General features: G+C 39.4%; 1 protein-coding gene across 1 annotated transcript in view; it reads right to left on the bottom strand.

Moving 5' to 3' along the window:
- naaladl2 (N-acetylated alpha-linked acidic dipeptidase like 2) overlaps window positions 1-20,197 on the bottom strand; it is a gene marked incomplete at both ends in the record, with an annotated part of 253,223 nt that overhangs the window by 141,886 nt on the left and 91,140 nt on the right. Inside the window, one exon of the mRNA XM_083888090.1 lies at window positions 6,226-6,354. Coding sequence (XP_083744216.1) covers window positions 6,226-6,354 — 129 coding nt within the window. The remainder of the gene's footprint in view (window positions 1-6,225; window positions 6,355-20,197) is intronic.

The following is a 20,197-nucleotide window of genomic DNA, read 5'->3' as shown; positions in this document are numbered from 1 at the left end:
CAAACAAAATTATGAAAAAGTTTGTGGACGGACTGTGGTCTGTCTCACTGGGGGTTCAAGATGTGTCCTTTTGGACACTGGTGATCAGGTGGACCATGAATGCATTAAGACGCCATCATCAGTGCACCCCATTAACTGATGAAGCTGCACAATTTTTGCAAGGCGAAATCAACATTACTCACCTTTGTACTCCCGCAGTCCTTTAGTAAATCAAGTCAATAGTATTTATTCAGGTGAGAAATTGATATGAAAGATAAAACACGGTAGTAGGACATGATTTATTTATTTTTTTAGAAATTAGAATGATTGCCTAATGGTTTATGGCTGTCTATATAAAGTACAGTCTATATAATTCTATTTTTCTAGACTCAAATACGACCTGCTTGATGAGGGAGCCAATGCCCATGCCAATGGGAATTGGCCAATGTCCAGAAAAACAAATAATCAATACAATCAAACTGATATTAAACTTTATAATGAGATCATTTTCTATAAGTTCCAGCTGAACACTATTGCAAATATCCTCACAGGACAATAAACACCGGCTGTACGGTAGACGCTTAAACGTGTACACACAGAGCTGAGAGCTGAGTGTGAGCTGCGCGCAACAGCGTCATCTCTCCAAGGTCTGGCGATCTCAATGGAGGCTCCCCTAAGCAATTAACCAATGACCAGCCAATACAGTCAGACTTAATTGAATGGGAATTAAAAGAGAAAATACGGTGAAAAGGAATTAAAAAGAGAGGGAGTGAAATGAAAGGAGTCAGACAGATGGAAACAAATGATAGCGGTATCCCAAGTGGTCAGGGGTAAAGCCAATCGATTGGAGACAGATTACATATCTCTCTCTCGCTCTCTCTCCCCCTTTGTCTCTCCCTCTCTCTTGTTCGCACCTCCCCTCCCTCCTCTTTCTAACTCATTAGTTGGAATGGAAAGACTGTGAAAAGCCTTTCTTGCAGAACCGCTGGACGTACATCAAGCTTGAGCTTAGACAATCTAAGACACACACATGTACATTGGAACGCACTCCAAAGGCCACAATCGTACCAGCATCAGTCACACTAGTTTGATCACACTATACGTAAATAAGTCGTATAAAATATGACTTAAAGACATTACAGACAACTTTCATTATTTCGAAAAAGACACAGCAGTTCAATGAGGACACACTTGTGTTGTGGTTTGTCATGATACAAAACACAATAGATTGTGTATTGAGGCTACTGAGTGAATGCTATTCTCTTTATTGTTTTGGATTTCGAATAACGCAGAATTTTTCCTTTGGCAAGATGCTTAGACAAAGCACAACATCAACCTCTCTGTTAGAGGATCGATGTAAATGTTGAAGGTGTTGTTTTTCCTCTTTTTCGCTTCAGAATCAGTTTTAACATCACTATTGGTTTTAGCCAATACATTGTCTATTTCAGCATGTATCACCGTGAGGCCCTTAAATCAATTAAAATACATTAAATCACGATATCCATGCCTAACAGGGATTATATGAACCAAAAAGTTTAATTTCAGTCCACTAGATGGTGCTTACTCTCCGAGTATATCGCAATATGATTTCACAAAATACTCAACACGCAATATTGTGATAATATCGTAGTGTATCTGGTGATTCCAACAATTAATATACAGGACTTCCAGCCATGGCTAATCTGCAGTCCTTGTTGCTGGTGAGTACAATCCATCAATCTCAAGTTGACATAAAATAAAATGGTATCTGTGCAACTGTGAGAAAGATAGCAAATAGAAACCATAATCTTAAGTGTTGAATGTTTTGAGATCATTTAATGTCTTTATTTCTGCTAGTAAGATATCCCAAGTCTCTGGAAGTGTAACTTAACCCCTTAACCACGGTTATTTTTCAAGTGAAAACCAGTGTATATTAATATTTATTAATGTTATTGCTAATCCAAGTGCAAATCTGGATAGTGCTCGGTATTGGAATTCGTAATCAACCAACACGTAACATTTCAAAACTTTTTTGAACATTTTCTGTGCGGGTGATTGTTCCTTTGTAATCTTTCTGTTCTGCTGTCCTTGTACCTTCAAGATAGAAAAAAAATAATGTTTTTTTATAATCTCCTATCACGGGTAATTTGCTTCTATCACAGATTTGCAGTGGTATGTCCCTGAGAGAGACCTCAAACTCAGACAAGTAAAAAAACAAGTGCCTGACAAACTGATGACAAGCAACAAAACTATCTTAAAATCTGTTACGACTTAAAGGACTCATATTGTACCATATTTCTCCAAATTAACCTAGTTCCCTGGTGTCCTAATGAACATGTCTGTGACATGCTTTGATCAAAATACCTTAAGGATGAAGCACCACAGCAGTTAAATCACTCTGCCAAAACAGTCCTGTTCAGAACACTCGCTTTTGAGTGTCTGTCTCTTTAAATGCAAACACAGGAAACTAGGTCAGCGTCACTGAGGCTCCGGCAGCTAACAGCAGTTAGCTTTTGGAAAATACATCACTCTAGCCGGCACATTGTCGTCATATATAAAATGTAAATCCTCTGAGGCTGGAAGTTTGTGTAGAACTCTGTGCTGCACTGTGCAGCCAAGAACAGAACACTTTGCTGACTTCCACTCTTCCATATACTATAGCCCTCGCCTGCACTCTCGCGTTTTTTAGGGACAAAGCGGAGCTCTGCGAGTGAGATGGACCACACAAACATGAGTGAGTCATCTTGTTTTACACTTTGCCGACTCATAGGGCCTCCAGAGTCCCAAATGTAAGTGTTAAAATGAATAGAAAGTGGATTTTTCACTGAACGCTTCAGAGCAAAAACAAAAATCTTCCTTGGACTGAAGTTAAGGTTAGGGCCAAGACAAGGACTGAGATTAGGATTAGGATAAATACAGGATGCTGGATAAGATTAGTGGATACTGTCGGCTCACACCCTGATCTGAGGCTCTGAATGTGGATTCTGTGAGTTGACGCTGAGGGACAGTGACAGAGTGCCGGTATGTGACGTTCTCGGAATGAGAATGGGCAGACATAACAGTAACAGTCTCCATGTATGTGTGTGTGTGTGTACACAAGTGTGTGCGTGAGCGACTTTTATCTGTGCAACATGGGAAACAGCAGAAAGCAGTGTTCCAGTCTGTGACCACCCGCTTGGATTTATTGGGGACTAAATGGAAATGGACAGAGCGTACACGCCTACAATGGGGGAAACATGCTGGCATCAGGAGACGACGACTCACCTCTGCTCTCATCCCACCAAATAAAAAAAAAAAAGAAAAAAAATGGAGGGGAGGGAGGAGACATGAGAGTGAAGCCTTAACAAAAGGACAAACGAGTCAGAGTGTGGCAGAGAGAAGGAGCAGAAGATGGCAGTGTGGTAGAGGCCTGCAGTGAGGATGCTGCGATAAGAGGGGATTTAGTCTGTTAAATGTAGGAATTACCGCTGAATATTGTGTCACCTCATCTCTCTCTTTCTCCTCCACAGACCCACAGCGACACCTTAACACATGCACAACCATAATTATACCTTAAAAATGCCAAAACTGTTATGTCGTTTTTCTTCTTCAGCTCTCTTTAGTTAAGTTCTCTGCTACAAACACACAAATTGACTTCTGAAGTGGAGAAATATGGAGCTCCACTGAGCATTCAACACACAACCCTGTTACATAACCTTGACAGAAACAGATGTTCATCTCCGTGTGCCAGCCGGCCAGTTGGCATCCGTACTGTTGCCTTACTCATTCTCTATCTTTTACCTCTTCTTCTTCTCCTCTTCTTGTTATAAAGCGACTACAGCTCTTTCCCTGAGTGGAGTGATAACCTGGGGATCATGACAAACGTGGACACTCGTGACAGTCCTTTGGCAGTTTGACAGAAGTATCCTGAAACCACGAGGCAACGCGAGTGCTTTGTGCAATCATAAAAAGTGAATACAGGCAAGGTTGAATAATGTGACCGAACCGGAATGTTTTATCTTGAGAAAAAGCCACAAAACACCTTTTTTACAAATTGGCAACAAGACAAAAAGTGTAAAGAGGAAAAGATGAGGAGAAATGGGGGAAAGGTGGCGGAGGAATAGAGGGTAAAGGGTAAATCCTCACTTCCTCCTACTTCTTTTTCACTGGCAATGAACGTCTAAAATAACACTATCGTTGCCATAGCTGGCACACGGTGAGGGTGTTGTGTGTGTGTATGTGTGTGTGTGTCGTGCCGTGAAGCAAAACATGTTTCTTGTGAGAAACCGACACCTTGCGACTCCAAAGCTGTAAAATAAGGGTAAAAATCCTGCACAGTTCTGCTTTAAAACTGGCTACAAGGAAGGATCTTTTGCAACTCCTTTGGTGAATAAAAGTGTGACTTTTAATGGAAAATACAACAAAAATTGTATAGGTGACCCCAAACTTGTGAACAGTAGTGTACTCCCTCAAGCACAAGATGTGTCATTACAATTCTGAAAGGAATTGAAGGACATAACATCCAATACAATAAAATCCCATACTAATGTATAGTAGATACAGTATATGGGCCTGGAGATGATGGTTCAAGCAAAATATACATGACCTGGAAAATGTTGATTTTGATGGAAAGGGTATGGAAACGAAACAGCATTTTCAATGGGATTGACTGGGATCTGTAAAGGCATCATTTCCAAATATATTTTAACTGTTGACACAGTCGAACATATATTGCAACACAAAACTAAAAAGGATTGAACTACACACTCAACAATCAAGGTCTGATTGCAAAGTGCCTACTTTATAAGATTGTGGGCAAAACGTCTGAGAGGGTAAACCCACACCTTCTCAAACACAGTAGTTGGATACATATTTTGCTGTATTTGCCTGAGCTAGTGTTTTAAATTAATTTTGTTATGATCCATTTAACCTTCTTCAGTACATTTTTTTCCCTCTCCCACCTGGTTTCATTGTGCATTTTGTCTCACTATTTCAACCCTGCAGTCTTCCATTTGAATGACAGGGGGGATATCTACGCTGCCCCCTCTTATCATCTATTCATCTCCGACTAGGCAGAGGAAATTAAACTCTCACCATGTATTTATTTTCTTCCCTTCTTTCTTTGTTGTTTTTTTTTCAAAGATATGTTCTGCTGGATTTTATACAAGCCTCGCTTTAAAAAAAAAAAGAAAAAAAGAAAAAAGGAGACAATGCTGATTTCTCGCTCCGAGGGCCAGTAATTTACCAGCCCTGTTCCCTCACATTTTAGTGGCTTACTTTGCTTTCAAGGGGACATGTGGAAACAATCGTTTTATGTTATGTATCAATTCATTCTCCTCTTTGTGTGAAGGACGCTCTCAGTGGTCTCCTTCAGTTAGATCTCGTCCCCGCGTCTCTTCTCTCACCTCATCCGCTGAAGGTTAATTAACAGCTGCATCTCATTTATGGCGACGTGACCGTGAGGCTCACCCGAGAGCTAAGTCACATTTCCATGCAATCAAAATTGTAGCGCAATAAAAAAGTTCAAGTAATTAAGCAGCGCAAGAAAAAGTGCAAGCAAGCGCAGCACACGAGTACAATAAAAACAGGGACGCAATAAAAGGAGGGTCAGAGAGCACGTCTATATAAACAGTTCCTATGACTGCTAATGTGTTCAGAGGGTTTATTTTCAGCCCTGTGCTGGAGGAGACATGAAATAATGGAGTGAGAGTAACACTCTGCACGAGTCACTGAGCAGCTTGCTGGGCGACCGGTACGACGACCTATAACATATAGATTAAATGTTATCTCTGCATGCCTCTTTACCTTTACTCCTCATACTTTTTTTCCTTTATCCGCACTTAGGGTCAACAGATATGGACTTGTGAAGCTTGACATGAAAAACACCCTTGGAGTGAAGTTTCTGAGAGCCGCCACTCTGGAGTTTGGAAAAATTGAAAAGTTTCCCAAGTGGCATTCAGACACTGAGAGTCGCTCATTTTCCACTTGAGGTGTTGATTTCACCCACAAAGAGTTATTGTGTTTTTACATTACAGTAAAAATCCCTCCAAGTCTTTCAGAATGGACCTTTTGTTCTCCTTTACCTCATGTTGCCACAAAACACATGGACACACCCTTTTTTGTTCCATTTTAAGTGCTAAAGTCAAAGTCAACTGGACTTCTGTCACAAGAACAGACACTGAATGTCTTCTAGAACCTAATAGAAATCCAGTTGCCTTCATTTTTAGCTCTTTTATTCCATGACCTGGACGTCTGAGAACCATGCCATAAACTATACGTAACTCCTACCTGTGTTGGGAGGCATTGCCAGTGGAACGCAGGAGTCTCCCTGTTCCTGCTGTGCTGATGGAGAGGACAGTAGTTTCTTGGCCAGAGAAGCAGAAATTGGTTGAACCAAAAGAGACGTCAGACTTCCAGCTAGAGAGAAAGCAAAAACAAGACAGACCCAAATCAGTGGAAATCAAAACACAAAAAGAGAAAGCAACTGAAAAGCATAAAAAGGTCAAACCTAACCACAGTAATAAAATGGGTCAAACTGACCTGGGGTACAGGAAAAAAGCTGAATTAAGAGTAAAACTCAATTCAATGCCATTTAGCACTCACTGGCCACTTAAGTAGGTACAGGTAAACCTATAAATATGGGAGCTCGGACAAGGGCTGTTATTTCAGAAAGAGTGTTTATTTAAGTTACCGTTATAAGTTATTACTGCTCACTGGATATTTTCTTTATTTCTTGACCATTGTCTGTAAACACAGGGGAAGGTTCTTTGTGAAATTTCCAGTAAATACTCTTACTATTCTACATTCAAAGTCACTTGACTTACCTTTCCTAACCCATTCTAATGCTCAGTTTGAACTTCAGCAGATCATCCTGACCATGTCTACAGCTGCTGTCATGTGATTGGCCGATAGGATATTTGCATCAACAAGTGTATTTTCAGATTATGTATGTTTTTACCAATAATGACCTAAGTATCAGTGGGTCAAAACTGGCCGACCAGCATCAGTATTTAGGCCGGCAGATGATTTGAAAAATCAGACTTTTTAAAATGTTGGGTTTGATCTTTTACAAACATTCATACATAAATCAGAGCTTTTATTCTGAATAAATATGAACTGATTCAAAGAGATGCTGTTGCTAGAATTAACAATCACTGACACATGTTTGGTTTGAAAAATAAAAACAAGACACTGCAGTTGTAATGGATCGCCATGTTCAAATAGTGATCAAATAATGATGTTTAAGGCTTAAAGAAGAAGCAATAACTCTCAAAAACTGAAATTATGCACAATAATATACAAAATGACGTTTAATATTTGGAAACCAATTTGAACAAATCCAATTGTAACATGAATAAAAGAGAGCACAGAATAATAAAAAGAGAGAAAGACTAAATTTAAAAGTTAAACTAAAATGGAGCATATGATATTTACTGAACTTTAGGCTCAACTATCTGAACTGAGGCCTACAAGGTTTATATGTATGAACCATTCAGTGAAGTCCAAGTGTAGTACCAAATTTGTGTTACTTTTTAACTATTTAAAACAATACATACATTTCCTAAATTTTGTCTTTTTTGAACCAGATTGGATAGTTTAAATTAAATCTGCTTTTTTCCTAATGAAGAAATAATGTTTCGGCCCGATATTCAATTCTTCAGAAACAGAATTGGCCCCAGACCATTGGCTGTAGGTGATGTACTGTAATGCTTGTTGTGATTGGCCCAAACTTTCAGAACAAAGAATCTCAGAGAGGAAGTAGATCTGAGATGAAAATCAGCTGAGCAGAGTTCCCGTTTTTAATCTATTTAAAGAAAACGTGCAACCATTTGCATCACAACATTTATCGTCTCATTTATTTTACTCTTGTGCCACCAGTGCTTTCAGGAACTCGCTCCCAATATTATGAAAATGTGAGGGATAAGGAAATTGTTGAGTTGTAAAATCAAGTGTTAGCGTTCGACAACAATATCGCCGAAAACAAATGGGAGGTGGAATCAGCCATAACCAAGAAAGTCATAACTCATTATAACATGAACACTTTGAAAAATCTCATTTCCGTAGCCACTTGCTTCTTGTATACCCCATTAACTAAAGCATAGTGTTACTTTCCTGCTTTCCTTGCAGCTGATCCATACCTCTAATCAATGCTCTAAACATAACAATCATTGAAATTAAAAACAACAACAACCTTGTGGCTTCTTTGCAACACATCTATGGTCAATAGCTTTCTAGAGCATCACAGCAGTGTCGGAAAAATGAGAAGGTATGTGATAAGACAAGGGGGCGGCGTGGGAAAGAGGAATAAATGAGGGGGTAAATAAGACAAAGGGGAAGAAAGGGACTGAGAAATCAGTAACACGGTGGAGAAAAATACAGCCTTAAAGGAGACAGGTTCAATAGGTGAGAGTTGAGGCGAGGAGGGAAGGCGAGGAGTGAATAGTAGATGAAGACAAGTACATGGAGAAGGTCAGAAGAGGATGGGCAGAGGGGAGGAGATGAGACAAGAAAGAGGAGAAGAAAGCTGTATTGCTTGTGACACCAAAAGCAAGAAAAGGTTCAATTTTAGGCCTTTAGGCAAGAGAATATCAATATAATTATTTAAAATGCAACCTCTGCGTCCTTCACGATAGTTACTAGGAGGCAAAAAAAATCCTCAGCTGCTTCTTTCCCATTGTTGCATTGTTCTTTTAAACTCGCTGACACCTTGATGACAACTTCATCAAGAGCTCTGCACTCTGCCAGAGTTTAAACAGAACAAAAAACCTGGTTAGTAGAAAAGCTGCCCTTGGAGGAGAAAAAAAATAAATTACTCTGAATTTTGTGGCTCGATCAGAAATGACTGAATGAAGGAGACGTTTGTAGATGGAAGGCGTGGAAAGTAAGGAGTAAAGAATTTCAGGAAGGACTTGCTTTTTGTGGCTCAAATTTCAAACAGTATGATCGACAAACCCAGGAAAACATTTTTTCAATGTACTTCAGGAAATGTTCTTGCTTTTTAAAAACGACACCATCATTGGACAAACCAGCTGTAGTGAAGTGAAGTAGGAATTCTCCTTTTGTTACAATTTGCAGTCTCACCATTCTCCCGTCTCTCCAGGAGTTCATGATGTTGCAACAATTCATGCAAATTCAACCAATTATTGTGGCCGGGGTACGACCTTGCACTTTTGCCCGATCTATGCAACTTTTCCACAGCACTGGAGTTTTCAGCGAGGCAAATCACCGTGACGGGGTTTATTTCATCTTTCATCATTGATCAAGCTTCCTAAACTGTGATTCACGAGATTGAACAGTATAGATACTGTAATGGCTTGTTCGTATCAAATAAAACAAAAACAAAAACAAAAACAAAACGAAACTAAGCCACTGAGGGGCTGCTGCACTGTTATGTATTAGTAGTTGACGCGTCCGTCTTCTTCCGGGTCAAAATGAATGAATCACTTGCATCATATGCTGTCACCCAAACATTTATTTATTAGTTGCGCTCTTAACAAATGAAATTGAATGCAAATCAAACAACGCAACAAATCAAAGAAGACCACGATGACGACGACGGTCAAAAACGTTTTGCTTCTCCCTCTTGTCCGCAGCACACCTGCCCAGTAATTACCTGCTGCTGGCTTTATCAATTATGATAATCTCATTCACATCAACAGCAACATTTTAAATAGTTGTACTTTCATTCAGACTTGTAAGAATTTTTTTTCATCCGAGACATCCATTGGGCCATAGGGGAGATTAGTGGCCAGTATGGTTGCCTCACTGCAAGAATAACATTTGAAGACCTTGAAGATTCTTTCTGTGTGGAATAAGCATGTTTTTCCCACGTGTGTGTTTTTTCTCAGGCTTCCTTCGGCAGTCCAAAAACATGGAGAGGTTAACTTGACACTAAACTGACCGTAGGTGTGAGTGAGTTAATTATTTTTCGTATAGTTGTGTTTTGGTCCTACGACTACTTTTTATTTTTTTTTGGACTTTAACCTCCTCTATTCTTCTTCCTTTCTTCAGTAAAGCAAGAAACTCAACAAATCAATACCTGGGCTGTGTCCATGTGCAGTAAATCACTCTCTACATTACCGGACACTGATATTAACTGATACCTGGATTGGCAGACTGACTCCATCGGCCAAGTGTTTCTTTGTGTGTGCATGTTGGTGTATGCGTGTTGTGTGTTAAACCTCTGACATCTTGACACATTCGCAGAGGCGAGACGAGCCACTGGCTCCATGATGTGCAGGGCAGCCAGAAAATCATCAAACCACTTAGATGAAAAACTGTCAAGAAGTAAGTGTTTGAGGAAGTGAGAGAAACTGCTTGATTTCCCAGCTGATGTCTGTGTATCACTGGCAATACACTGGATGACGTATAGCTGAAGGGCATTTAATGTTTTCCACCTTAATGGTTATTATTTTTGATGTAATGGTGACATAAAAATCATACCACTCTCTTTTATTGTGTCTAAACTCAGTCTGGGATATGCAGCCTTATTTAGGCTGAACGTTTTTTTGAGAAATCAAGGTTGAATGAATATTATATGACACACTATTCCTATTTCCACTACGCTTACGATTAATCAAGAATGTCTGTAATTGGGCTGGGGTTTGGGTGGAGCTAACAGCTAAGCTATACAGGTGAGCTGGACAATTTCTTTTCAGTACTTTGAGTTCTACAGTGTTTGCTCAGGACGATGGTTGAGATGATAACCATTCGCCTGTTATGAATGTGATTAGGATTTGGAAAAAAAATGGACATCCAGCTTTTCCATGCAGCTGGATTAGAAGTTAGAAACGTCACTTAATTCATAAATCAACATTTCAGTCCCTCCAGGACACTTGAGAACGTCTTTATTACTGATGATGTGTCAAGAAGAATGTGTTCCTTTCAAAAAGTTAATGAAAATGCAAAAACATGACATACAAAAACAACCACTATAGAAGTACAGGTAACCATTGACTATTATTTATAGCCAAACATATGAGATCATATTTCCTTAACATTATTTGATAAATTGATTATGTTTTGTTTTTTTTACCCCTGGAGCAGATGGATGCCATTGTTTTTGTCCATGTTTATTACTAATATTTGTCTTCCGCTGCAGCTCAAATTGCCCAGAGCTGGAATGATCTAGAATCATGAAACTTTGGTGAATAACTGAGAAGAATGAGCTTTCCTAGAAACACGAGCCCTGTTGGCCAATTGGTGGTGCTGCCTTTATATATATATACTGTATAAAAACAACTTGCGCTAAAGCAATAACTAGCACTATAGACGTGTTTGTAGCATCAGACATGTGACCTTATTCAGAGATGGAAAACCCTGGATTTAAACTTTTAAATATTAGTATTAACGTAAAAATGCTGAGTGAAAGCCTGAATGTATTTCATTCTTTCACAAGAGTAACATTAGTTCATATATACATATACGTGTATATATATGTATATATATATACACATTAGTTCATATATATGAACTAATGTTACCCTTGTGAAAGAATGAAGTACATTCAGGCTTAATGAAATACATTTTACAGGCTCAATAGAAGATTAACTGTATTATGATTTACAGTGGATATCTCTGTGGTGTAATATTGACAAAAAAGATCATTATCGAGTGAATAATAGTACACTAGCAAGAATTTGTCATGCTGTAATCTCGGTGCCAACAACTAAAAATCTGTGAAGCTTCTTTGTGGTGGAGACGTTCACACGTCCTTGGCTCTTTTCCGTATGTGGCTCTGTTCGCTCTATTGATTTAACTTCATTGTTTGAAAGCATATTCTCCTAAAGAAACAAGCAGTTGCACAAAGTCCTCAGCGAGTCAGAATAAACCACAAACAATACGTGCCTTGAAAGAAGTTAACTTGGGGAAGCAAGTTTACCCACTTTATTTGGTACACTTCAATGTTCAATAATGTGTTAATGGAATTATCTAATCACTCATGGCAGCCACTCAATATGTTAAGCATGTTCAAATCAAGCATAACAGTGGAGATGAAAAATGCTTTAAGCGACTATGAATGTGGCATGCTTGTTGGTGCCAGGTGGGCAAGTCTGAGTATTTGAAAAACTGCTGATCTACTGGGACTTTCACTCGCAAATATCTCAAGGGTTTACAGAGAAAAATAACATATCCTATGAGCAGCAGAACTCTGAAGATCACCTCTGAAAGCACAACGCATCGAGCACTGAAGCAGATGGGCTATAGCTTTACGCCCATATTGCTAATAGCAGGAGAATGATGCTTCAATTCTCACAGACGTGGTCTGATAAGTCTTGATTTCTGCTTTGATGATACTACTAACTAATTAACTGCTATCCAAGTTGACATGGGGTGAAAGGTAGGTCACAGGTTATGATGGACAGGTTGCCAGTCCATGATAGGACGAACCAGTGGTGAAGTGTCTGTGTTACGCAGGTTTATATGCATATAACTGTGAACGTAAACCATACATTATTAAACTAATCCATTTGGATTTTGCTTGACCTCTTACATTGGGTTAATGCTCAAGCTAACTATGCAACCAACTGCTTAAAATAAGTGAGACGCAAATCTTAAGTCTTCACATTTATCAAGCATTACATGATTACATAGCAAGCATTACGTGATTTGTGAAGTTTGAGTCGCCCCATCACACAAACATTTTGGGTTAAGTTAATTGTGAATGCACCATGATGCTCGAGTGACTGTGTTGTGAGGCTCCCAGGGGCAGTAACATCTAGATTAGGGCATGCATTTTTTTTTTTTTTTTAAATATGTTGGAAACAATCAGTCAATTCAGTTGACATCCTCTATTGATCAAGACAACTGATCAAGAAACAATGCCCTTTGAGCTACAATAACTTACCAATGTCTAAGGACTCCAAACAACAGGTCACTGTGACTTTCTGACCATCATAATCCAATCAATCTTTGAATCCAACTGCCTGTTCTAAAATATGAGAACATTTCCTCAAGGTCTCCTTGTGATATTATGTTTATAAAAATGGAAGAGATGAGAACATAATGCCTCAGGACACAGGCTGTTGCCATGAGAACCGTCTACTGCTCTAAAGTCCTGTCAAATTATGTCAAATTGAGATCATGCATTTAGTTAACCACGTTTTAATGTAAGAAAGTGGATCGACCAATGAGATCATCATCCCTTGAACCATACCAGCTCACGACTAAGACCAGAAATGTAATTTAAGAATCCATTCTGTAGTTATTATAAAATATACCACTTTACATATAAATTGAAATATATCATAAGAAATTGCAAAGAGATGGAGTATTACATGGAGCCTCAAGACTTGGCACAATCGAGCTTTGAGCTCATTGTGAATGCGTCAATATGAACATGGTTGTGCATGTTAAGAAGGGAGATGCTGGGAAAGACATGATAACGACGGAGAGATGGAAATAAAACACATACAGTACACGGCACAAATGAGATGACAGGATGCACCTTACACTTCCCCACAGTGATCAAAGCAGAAGAGCGGAATGCATTACAGCTAATAAGCACTGCAGGAGGGTCCTCGACTCTGTTTCCTCTGAATGTGTGACATCTCACAATTAGACGTTTTACTGAGCTCACGCCACGACAGGTGATGAATACGGAGAGACAGACATAGAGATGTGAGGAGATGGATTTGGTTTCTCTGGCTACAATCACACGACCAAACAGAAGTGACGATGTGTCGGTTCGTTTTAATCCTCAAGTGCTTCGTCTAATCTAATGCATCCCATTGCCTCAAGATGTCATGGTATATTGAGTATCTAAACAAATAAAATGACTGATGACCAGTTTCATTGAATTTTGAGGTGATCTTAGTAACACCTAGTTCTTCAATACCAACTGGACTTGGTATTAAAGAAACCACAGTGTGGTTTGTAATCTGGAGGCAGCCACAGAAACATGACAGAATTCAAACACATTTTTGCATCTCAAGGATGAGTGAATTGTTCACTGTGGAGTAGCAAGGAGAGATTTCTGGTTCAAATCCAGTTCATCATGTCAGATGGGAATGGTTCCAACCCCACAGGCCTTAGAGGATAAGTAATATAGATAATGGATGGATAGATGGTGTCATACTCTCTATAGCTGCCTTTGTGCCTTCACCTGATCTCATCAGTGTAAGAGGCCATCGTATAAATCTGTTCTTGAACAATTGTTTCTTCATGACATCAATGTTTGCCTCAAAGGGTCTTGAGATGGCAGTCCATCTCATATATTATCTCACAGCCTTTCACATGTTATGTAAATTCCTGTCAAGCACTTCTAAGATGTAAACAGGCCTCTTTGATGTGGTGCCCAGGTGACTCTGAGAGATCTGTTGTCACGGACAATATCGCCCAGTTGGGTTGTCAAAAGGCAAATTGATGCCAAGGGAGTGAGCAGGGTGAGAGAGATTCATAGAATTTTGAAAACAAGGACCAATGAAAACTGGAAGAGCTGGACCGGAGGGGGGAGTTTACAGGTGAGTGTCACCTGCAGTGATGGGAAACAGCGAAAGACACTTAATCTGGGAAAGTGGAATTTCAGGCTGGGAAGAGGCAGGAGAGCAAGATGAAATGGAACCAAAAATATACAATGGCCAGCCTCCAAAAACCTCACACACTTGAATATTTTTTCCAACAACAAGTCCGGTCAATTTGTCTCTTTGGAGATCCTCCAGCATAAACATCCATCCATCCTTCCTTACTCGTGTGTGGCCCCTTGCTCGGTCAGACAGTCGTTTCCCCTTCCTCCAACAACACAGCTCTGCCATGATGAACGTCTATGATAACACCATCACTGCCTTGATCTTAAAGCCGGTACATGGCTAGTGGGGCTGTTCATAGTGACGTGAAACAATTATTGTGTCTCACGAGACCCTAGGCTTCATAAGACCTAGTGATTCTGAGGACCCTGGTTCGGCAGCCCTGATCTTGCAAGGCTGCAAGGACGGTAGACAACTCCCATTCTCACCGCAACAAGCTATATACCCATTACAATGACTCCAAAGCTGCTAAATGAGGGTAAAATAGTTCTGCTTTAAGTTTTGACTGAATGCCATTTCATCTTTTGATGACAATAGTCGAGCCAGTCTTGTCCAGGTCATTCCAAAGATTCTCACTGGGGTCGAGGTCTGGGATAATTGTAGCCTAATGAATTGCCATTGTCAGCTTTGAATGTCCCAGACAATCCTGGTCAACCTCATGTCTTAAACTAGACCTGACAAACCAAAGCTACACCACATCATAACAGGCTTTTATGGTAGGCTCCAAGCAAAATATTGGAGGTGTTGAGTGGGTGTAAGGATGCTGCCCAAGCTGTGCCCCACTCTATTTAGTTTTTTCCACCATTAGTTGGACATAACAAACCAATTATTTATCGTAAAGTCAAATTATTTCTCATATTCCATTTAAAGACACGCTTGCTTGCTACAGGTGTGCCATAACAGAACAGCACAAACAATTAATCAAATATGAGATGTTAACAAGCTCTTACTACTGAGTGTCTTTGGCAACTACTGACAGTTCCAACACCTATCCACAAATAGAAAGACTCTCATCATTTGAGACAAATAAAAATATGCTGATGGAAGCCAACTGGTGCCTCTCAGTCGAGCCAGCAACATTGTTGTTTTAATAGACTTTGATATTCCTGAGCTGCTGAAGTGGTGGATCCAGGGAACAACTAATCCTTCTCTAATGATGATGGTGTTTTAATGAAAGCTTAATGACACTCTTAACACCCTGGTGTACTTACTGATGCTGTCTGCCAAAGAGAGAAAAATGAGGAGAGGAAAAAAAGACGTGAGACAAGGCGGGATGAGGAGACACAAAAGGACTGATGTATTGGGAATGATTAACACCGGATTCCCCAATCACGCCTTCCAAATCCCGCACACATCGCTGAGGTGCCACCATGTAGTCACAGACACAAGGAGTTGAGCTCATTATGAGCAGGACAACGGGCCAAATGACTGTATAAAGAAGATGTTTTGATAACTTACTCCACAGATTGCAGCAATATTAGATTTCACGTTTCGCTAATCAGACCTAATTAAGATGAAAATAATTACCACCTATGACTCTGGAAAGCACAAATTTTATTTGAAGTCAGTTAAACCGAAGCTACGGTATAGATGTCCAACTGATTCAGGCAGAGGCTCTTCTAGGTCTACAAATGAATTCAAATAATATTCACTGAAGACCACAGGGGGTGAAAATGTCTTCGTAAAAACGAATAGAGTTATATAATTGACAACAATCGGTTAGGGCTGGGGTGACACACCATACACACAACCAAGGAAATGGGTTCCATCATCATTATTTTTTTAAATCTCAAACTGTGCTAATGGGGGCCAGATCCTGCATTTGTGAACAACCATTCCAAAACTCTGTGGTAATCTCAAATGAGATTTCCCTTTTTTTACAGGATTGTGAATCAGTTAAATGCTCCTCTAGAAAGCACAATGTCCTATGGTTATTTTCAATCATTATATTTATTTAACCATAGATTTAAATAAAGCTTATAGGACTGTTCAAAAAAGAAACCATGGATACTGTGTGGTAAACTTAAGGTAAGTTTGATTTATCTCTGATGAACATCACTTTGTTTCAGTTGTTGTTTTTAAAGTGCTTTATACACACGGTTGGATTGGATTGGAATGTATGCTGTGTATCAACTGTATTTCCAAGAAAAACATGTTTTATTCACAATGTCAGTGATTGGTGGAGCTTGCTGTGACCAGAGAAACCACAACTATGAAAAATCACGTCACCTCTGACTTGATCGTTTACCAAACCTTAAGTTTTCCACACAATATCCATGGTTGCTATTTTGAAGATGAAAACACTATAATAACAGGACGGTCAAATATAGATCTAGTCACTAGGAATGATATACAATAAATAATGGGATGTGCACTTCAGTCACTTGTAGTACTTGTAAAACTTGCGTATATGTGGCCTTGAACCTTTGGCTTTTTTATGTTTTCTATTAATTAATTGCTATTTGGAAAGGAAAAGGGAATAATAATAAAACATTAATGCCAAACAAACTCAAAATAGTTTCAAAATCATATGACAGACCCTAAAACTTAAAGCTTTAACAAGAAATCTTTCAAACAAACCAACATTTGCTCCCAAATCTTAGTTTTTGTGCAAAAACATTAACTGCATCTTAATTCAGTTAATGGACACTTTTCCAGGAGGGAGCTGCTGCATCTGATCATTTTTCTTCTCACAGCCCACATTTGCATCTGGCTTTTAATTACACACATATTATTTATTTAAAATATTTTTTTTTTAAATCATATTTTACCTATCCCTATATTTAATTTCTTCTTTATTTATCCATGTACTTAATCATTATTGTCTCATTTGTAGTCTAGGTTATTATTTTCCAGCTTATTCATTAGTGGGATTTTGTTTAGTATTTAAATATGTATTTTTTTTTTATTCTGCATATGCCTCTTGGGTATTTTGTGTATTTGTATCACTTTGTGTTACATTGCATACATGCATTAATGTATGCAAAAGTGATATAGTAATTTTTTGGATCGACTGAATCATGAACTATAAAAAACCCTGGTTATTCCCAAAGAAAACGATGAATTAACAGAAAAAAAAACACTCTCGTATGTCATTTCCATTCATACATGAGGGTAATATTGCAAATGACTGCTCTGATAAAGATATGACAGTCCATGATAAGAACATACAAAAAGCACATGGTGGAATCGCTCTCTCCTTCATTTGCAAGAGGAAAGATAACGTTATATGAAGCAGGTATCCTCAGATGCCAGCGGGGTGTGTAACGCAGGCGACGGACATGCTAATGAAGAGGCTGCGGCCTGGAATGACTTACTCTCATCAGGAAATGAAAATAAAGCAGCGGTATCAACACATGGCCATGCACACACACACACTACATACACCCATATGTGTGTGGACACAGAGGTCACACTGACCACAATTATGTTCACCTGACAGGATGTGAGAATATGGCAGCAGTCGATCTGTCCTTCCATCACAAACAATAACAACTTCACAGCCTCTTAAATGATCAAAACAACACTTAACCATGATCCAACTCTTTTTTTTCTGCCATGGTCTCATTCCTGCAAATAATTTAGTTCCAATTCCTTTTTTACTACTTTTTGTCAGTCCAATACAACAGCCCAATCATATTAAATGTAATATGAATAATATGTTGTTTTTGTGCTTTGATCAAATCATGTGTTTTAGATTTCTAATGTTCTATTCTTTGGGATATTCTTTGACATCTTTCTACGTCTTTGTGTCTTACTTTATTGTATCCAATCACACTGCTACATCACTATTGAACTTCCCATATGGATGATTAAAGTTTTTATCAAATCAAGTGAAATCTTAGCACAGAAAGAGCTAAATCTCAATCATTTTCCACTGATCACTTCTACATCTACGTTTCCCTCAAAGCTAAATTTAATTTGACTAAAACGTGAAATTGTAAATACATTAATCTCCACTATTTATAATTAAAACACACACACATGTTATTTGAACACGCTTGACTAATGACTGCGATATAAAGTGATTTCCTGTGTCACTCACTTTAGAATTTGCACGAGACGGTGCAGGACCTGATGCATAAATAGAGCAGGCACTGTTGCTGTTTCACAAGAGGGCAACACTACATAGCGACGACGGAGTGAATCTTTTTTTTTTTTCTTTTCATCCCTGCAGTGCAGACAAGTGGCTTCTGCACGGACGAGCTCACAGTCAGAGTGTCTGACCCTCCGCAGTTGGTGTGTAAGCCTGAGGGAAGACATGCTCCACCAGTGGCTGCAAGTCAGAGTGCTGCTACTGCTGCTTTCTAAAGCTGCTTATGGAGAGAAGGGAGAGGATGAACAATAAAGAGACATGATGACACCGACAGACAGAGAGGGATAAACACACACACACACACACACACACACTCATTTGACAGACTCAGAGGGCGGGGTTACGAGTCAGACTCATAATAACTTTGCATGTGTGTTTGTGTTCCAGGTATTACTCATGTTGTGGGGACACAATCACATGATGGGGACTCGTCTTCCTCATAATGTAAATCATTACATATTAAGGTGACGGCATGTTGCATGGTTAGCATGAGGTTACGTTAAGGTTAAGGCTAGGCCAGTAGTAGTTATGGTTAAGTCTTCAGGAACTGAATGTAAGTCCATGTAATGTTCTCTGAAGTCATGGAGACCAGACTGTGTGTGTGTTCTTGTATGGATCTTGGGGAAATCAACTTTTTAATCTTTTTAATACTTACATTTGGGACTCTGGAGGCCCTATGAGTAGGCAAAGTGTGAAAAAAGATGACACGTTTTTGTGGTCCGCCTCAGTCTAAGTACAGGAGATAAAACACGCGATGTTGACTTCTGCACTCATTGCTACGTCACAATGACACATTCCTCGAATTGTTGTCTCGCGGAGCTCCGCTTTGTCCCTAAAAAACGTGAGAGTGCAGGCGAGGGCAATAGTATCTGGAAGAGCGGAAGTCTGTGAAGTGTTCTATTATTGGCTGCACAGTGCAGCACAGAGCTCCACACAAACTTCCAGCCTCAGAGGATTTACATTTTATATATGACGGCAATGTCCCAGCTAGAGTCAGCAAATGATACCTTTTTCGAATGCTAACTGCTGTTAGCTACCAGAGCCTCAGTGACGTTGTGACGTAGTTTCCTGTGTCTCATTTGCATTTAAAGAGACAGGCACTCAAAACCGTGCATTCTGAACAGGGCTGTTTTAGCAGCGTGATTGAGCTGCTGTGGTGCTTCATCCTTAAGATATTTTGATCAAAGCATATCACAGAAATGTTCATTAAGACACCAGGGAACTAGGTTAACTTGGAGAAATAGGGTATAATATGTCAATAAAAAAATAAAATCGACCAATGTAATGCGAGATGTGAGCTAAGCGTGATTATGCGAGATTTCACCGGTAAACAAACACGGCGGCGGCGAAGTCACTGCTCGGAAGGCTCGAATCTGCAAATCTTTATCACATTCAGTGAAGTGGAAGGGAAAATTGGGGAGGAAAAATAGGGCGTCATGCCTCCAGGGTGTTGACACCCAGACACCCTGATAGCTAAAAGCCTGCATGATATGCAGAGGCTACTGACTACATACAGCAATAGAAGACAATAACGCCAAGCATGTGATAAAGTCAAACAACAAATCACATGGGCTTAATCAGTTTCCCACCACTTTAATTACACGTAAGCTGGGTTTGAGTTATATAAGAGCTGAGCTCA

The sequence above is a fragment of the Microchirus variegatus genome, assembly GCF_963457635.1.
Source record: "Microchirus variegatus genome assembly, chromosome: 4".
NCBI classification, from domain to species: domain Eukaryota; kingdom Metazoa; phylum Chordata; class Actinopteri; order Pleuronectiformes; family Soleidae; genus Microchirus; species Microchirus variegatus.
This window is presented reverse-complemented; position numbering and strand designations above follow the sequence as displayed.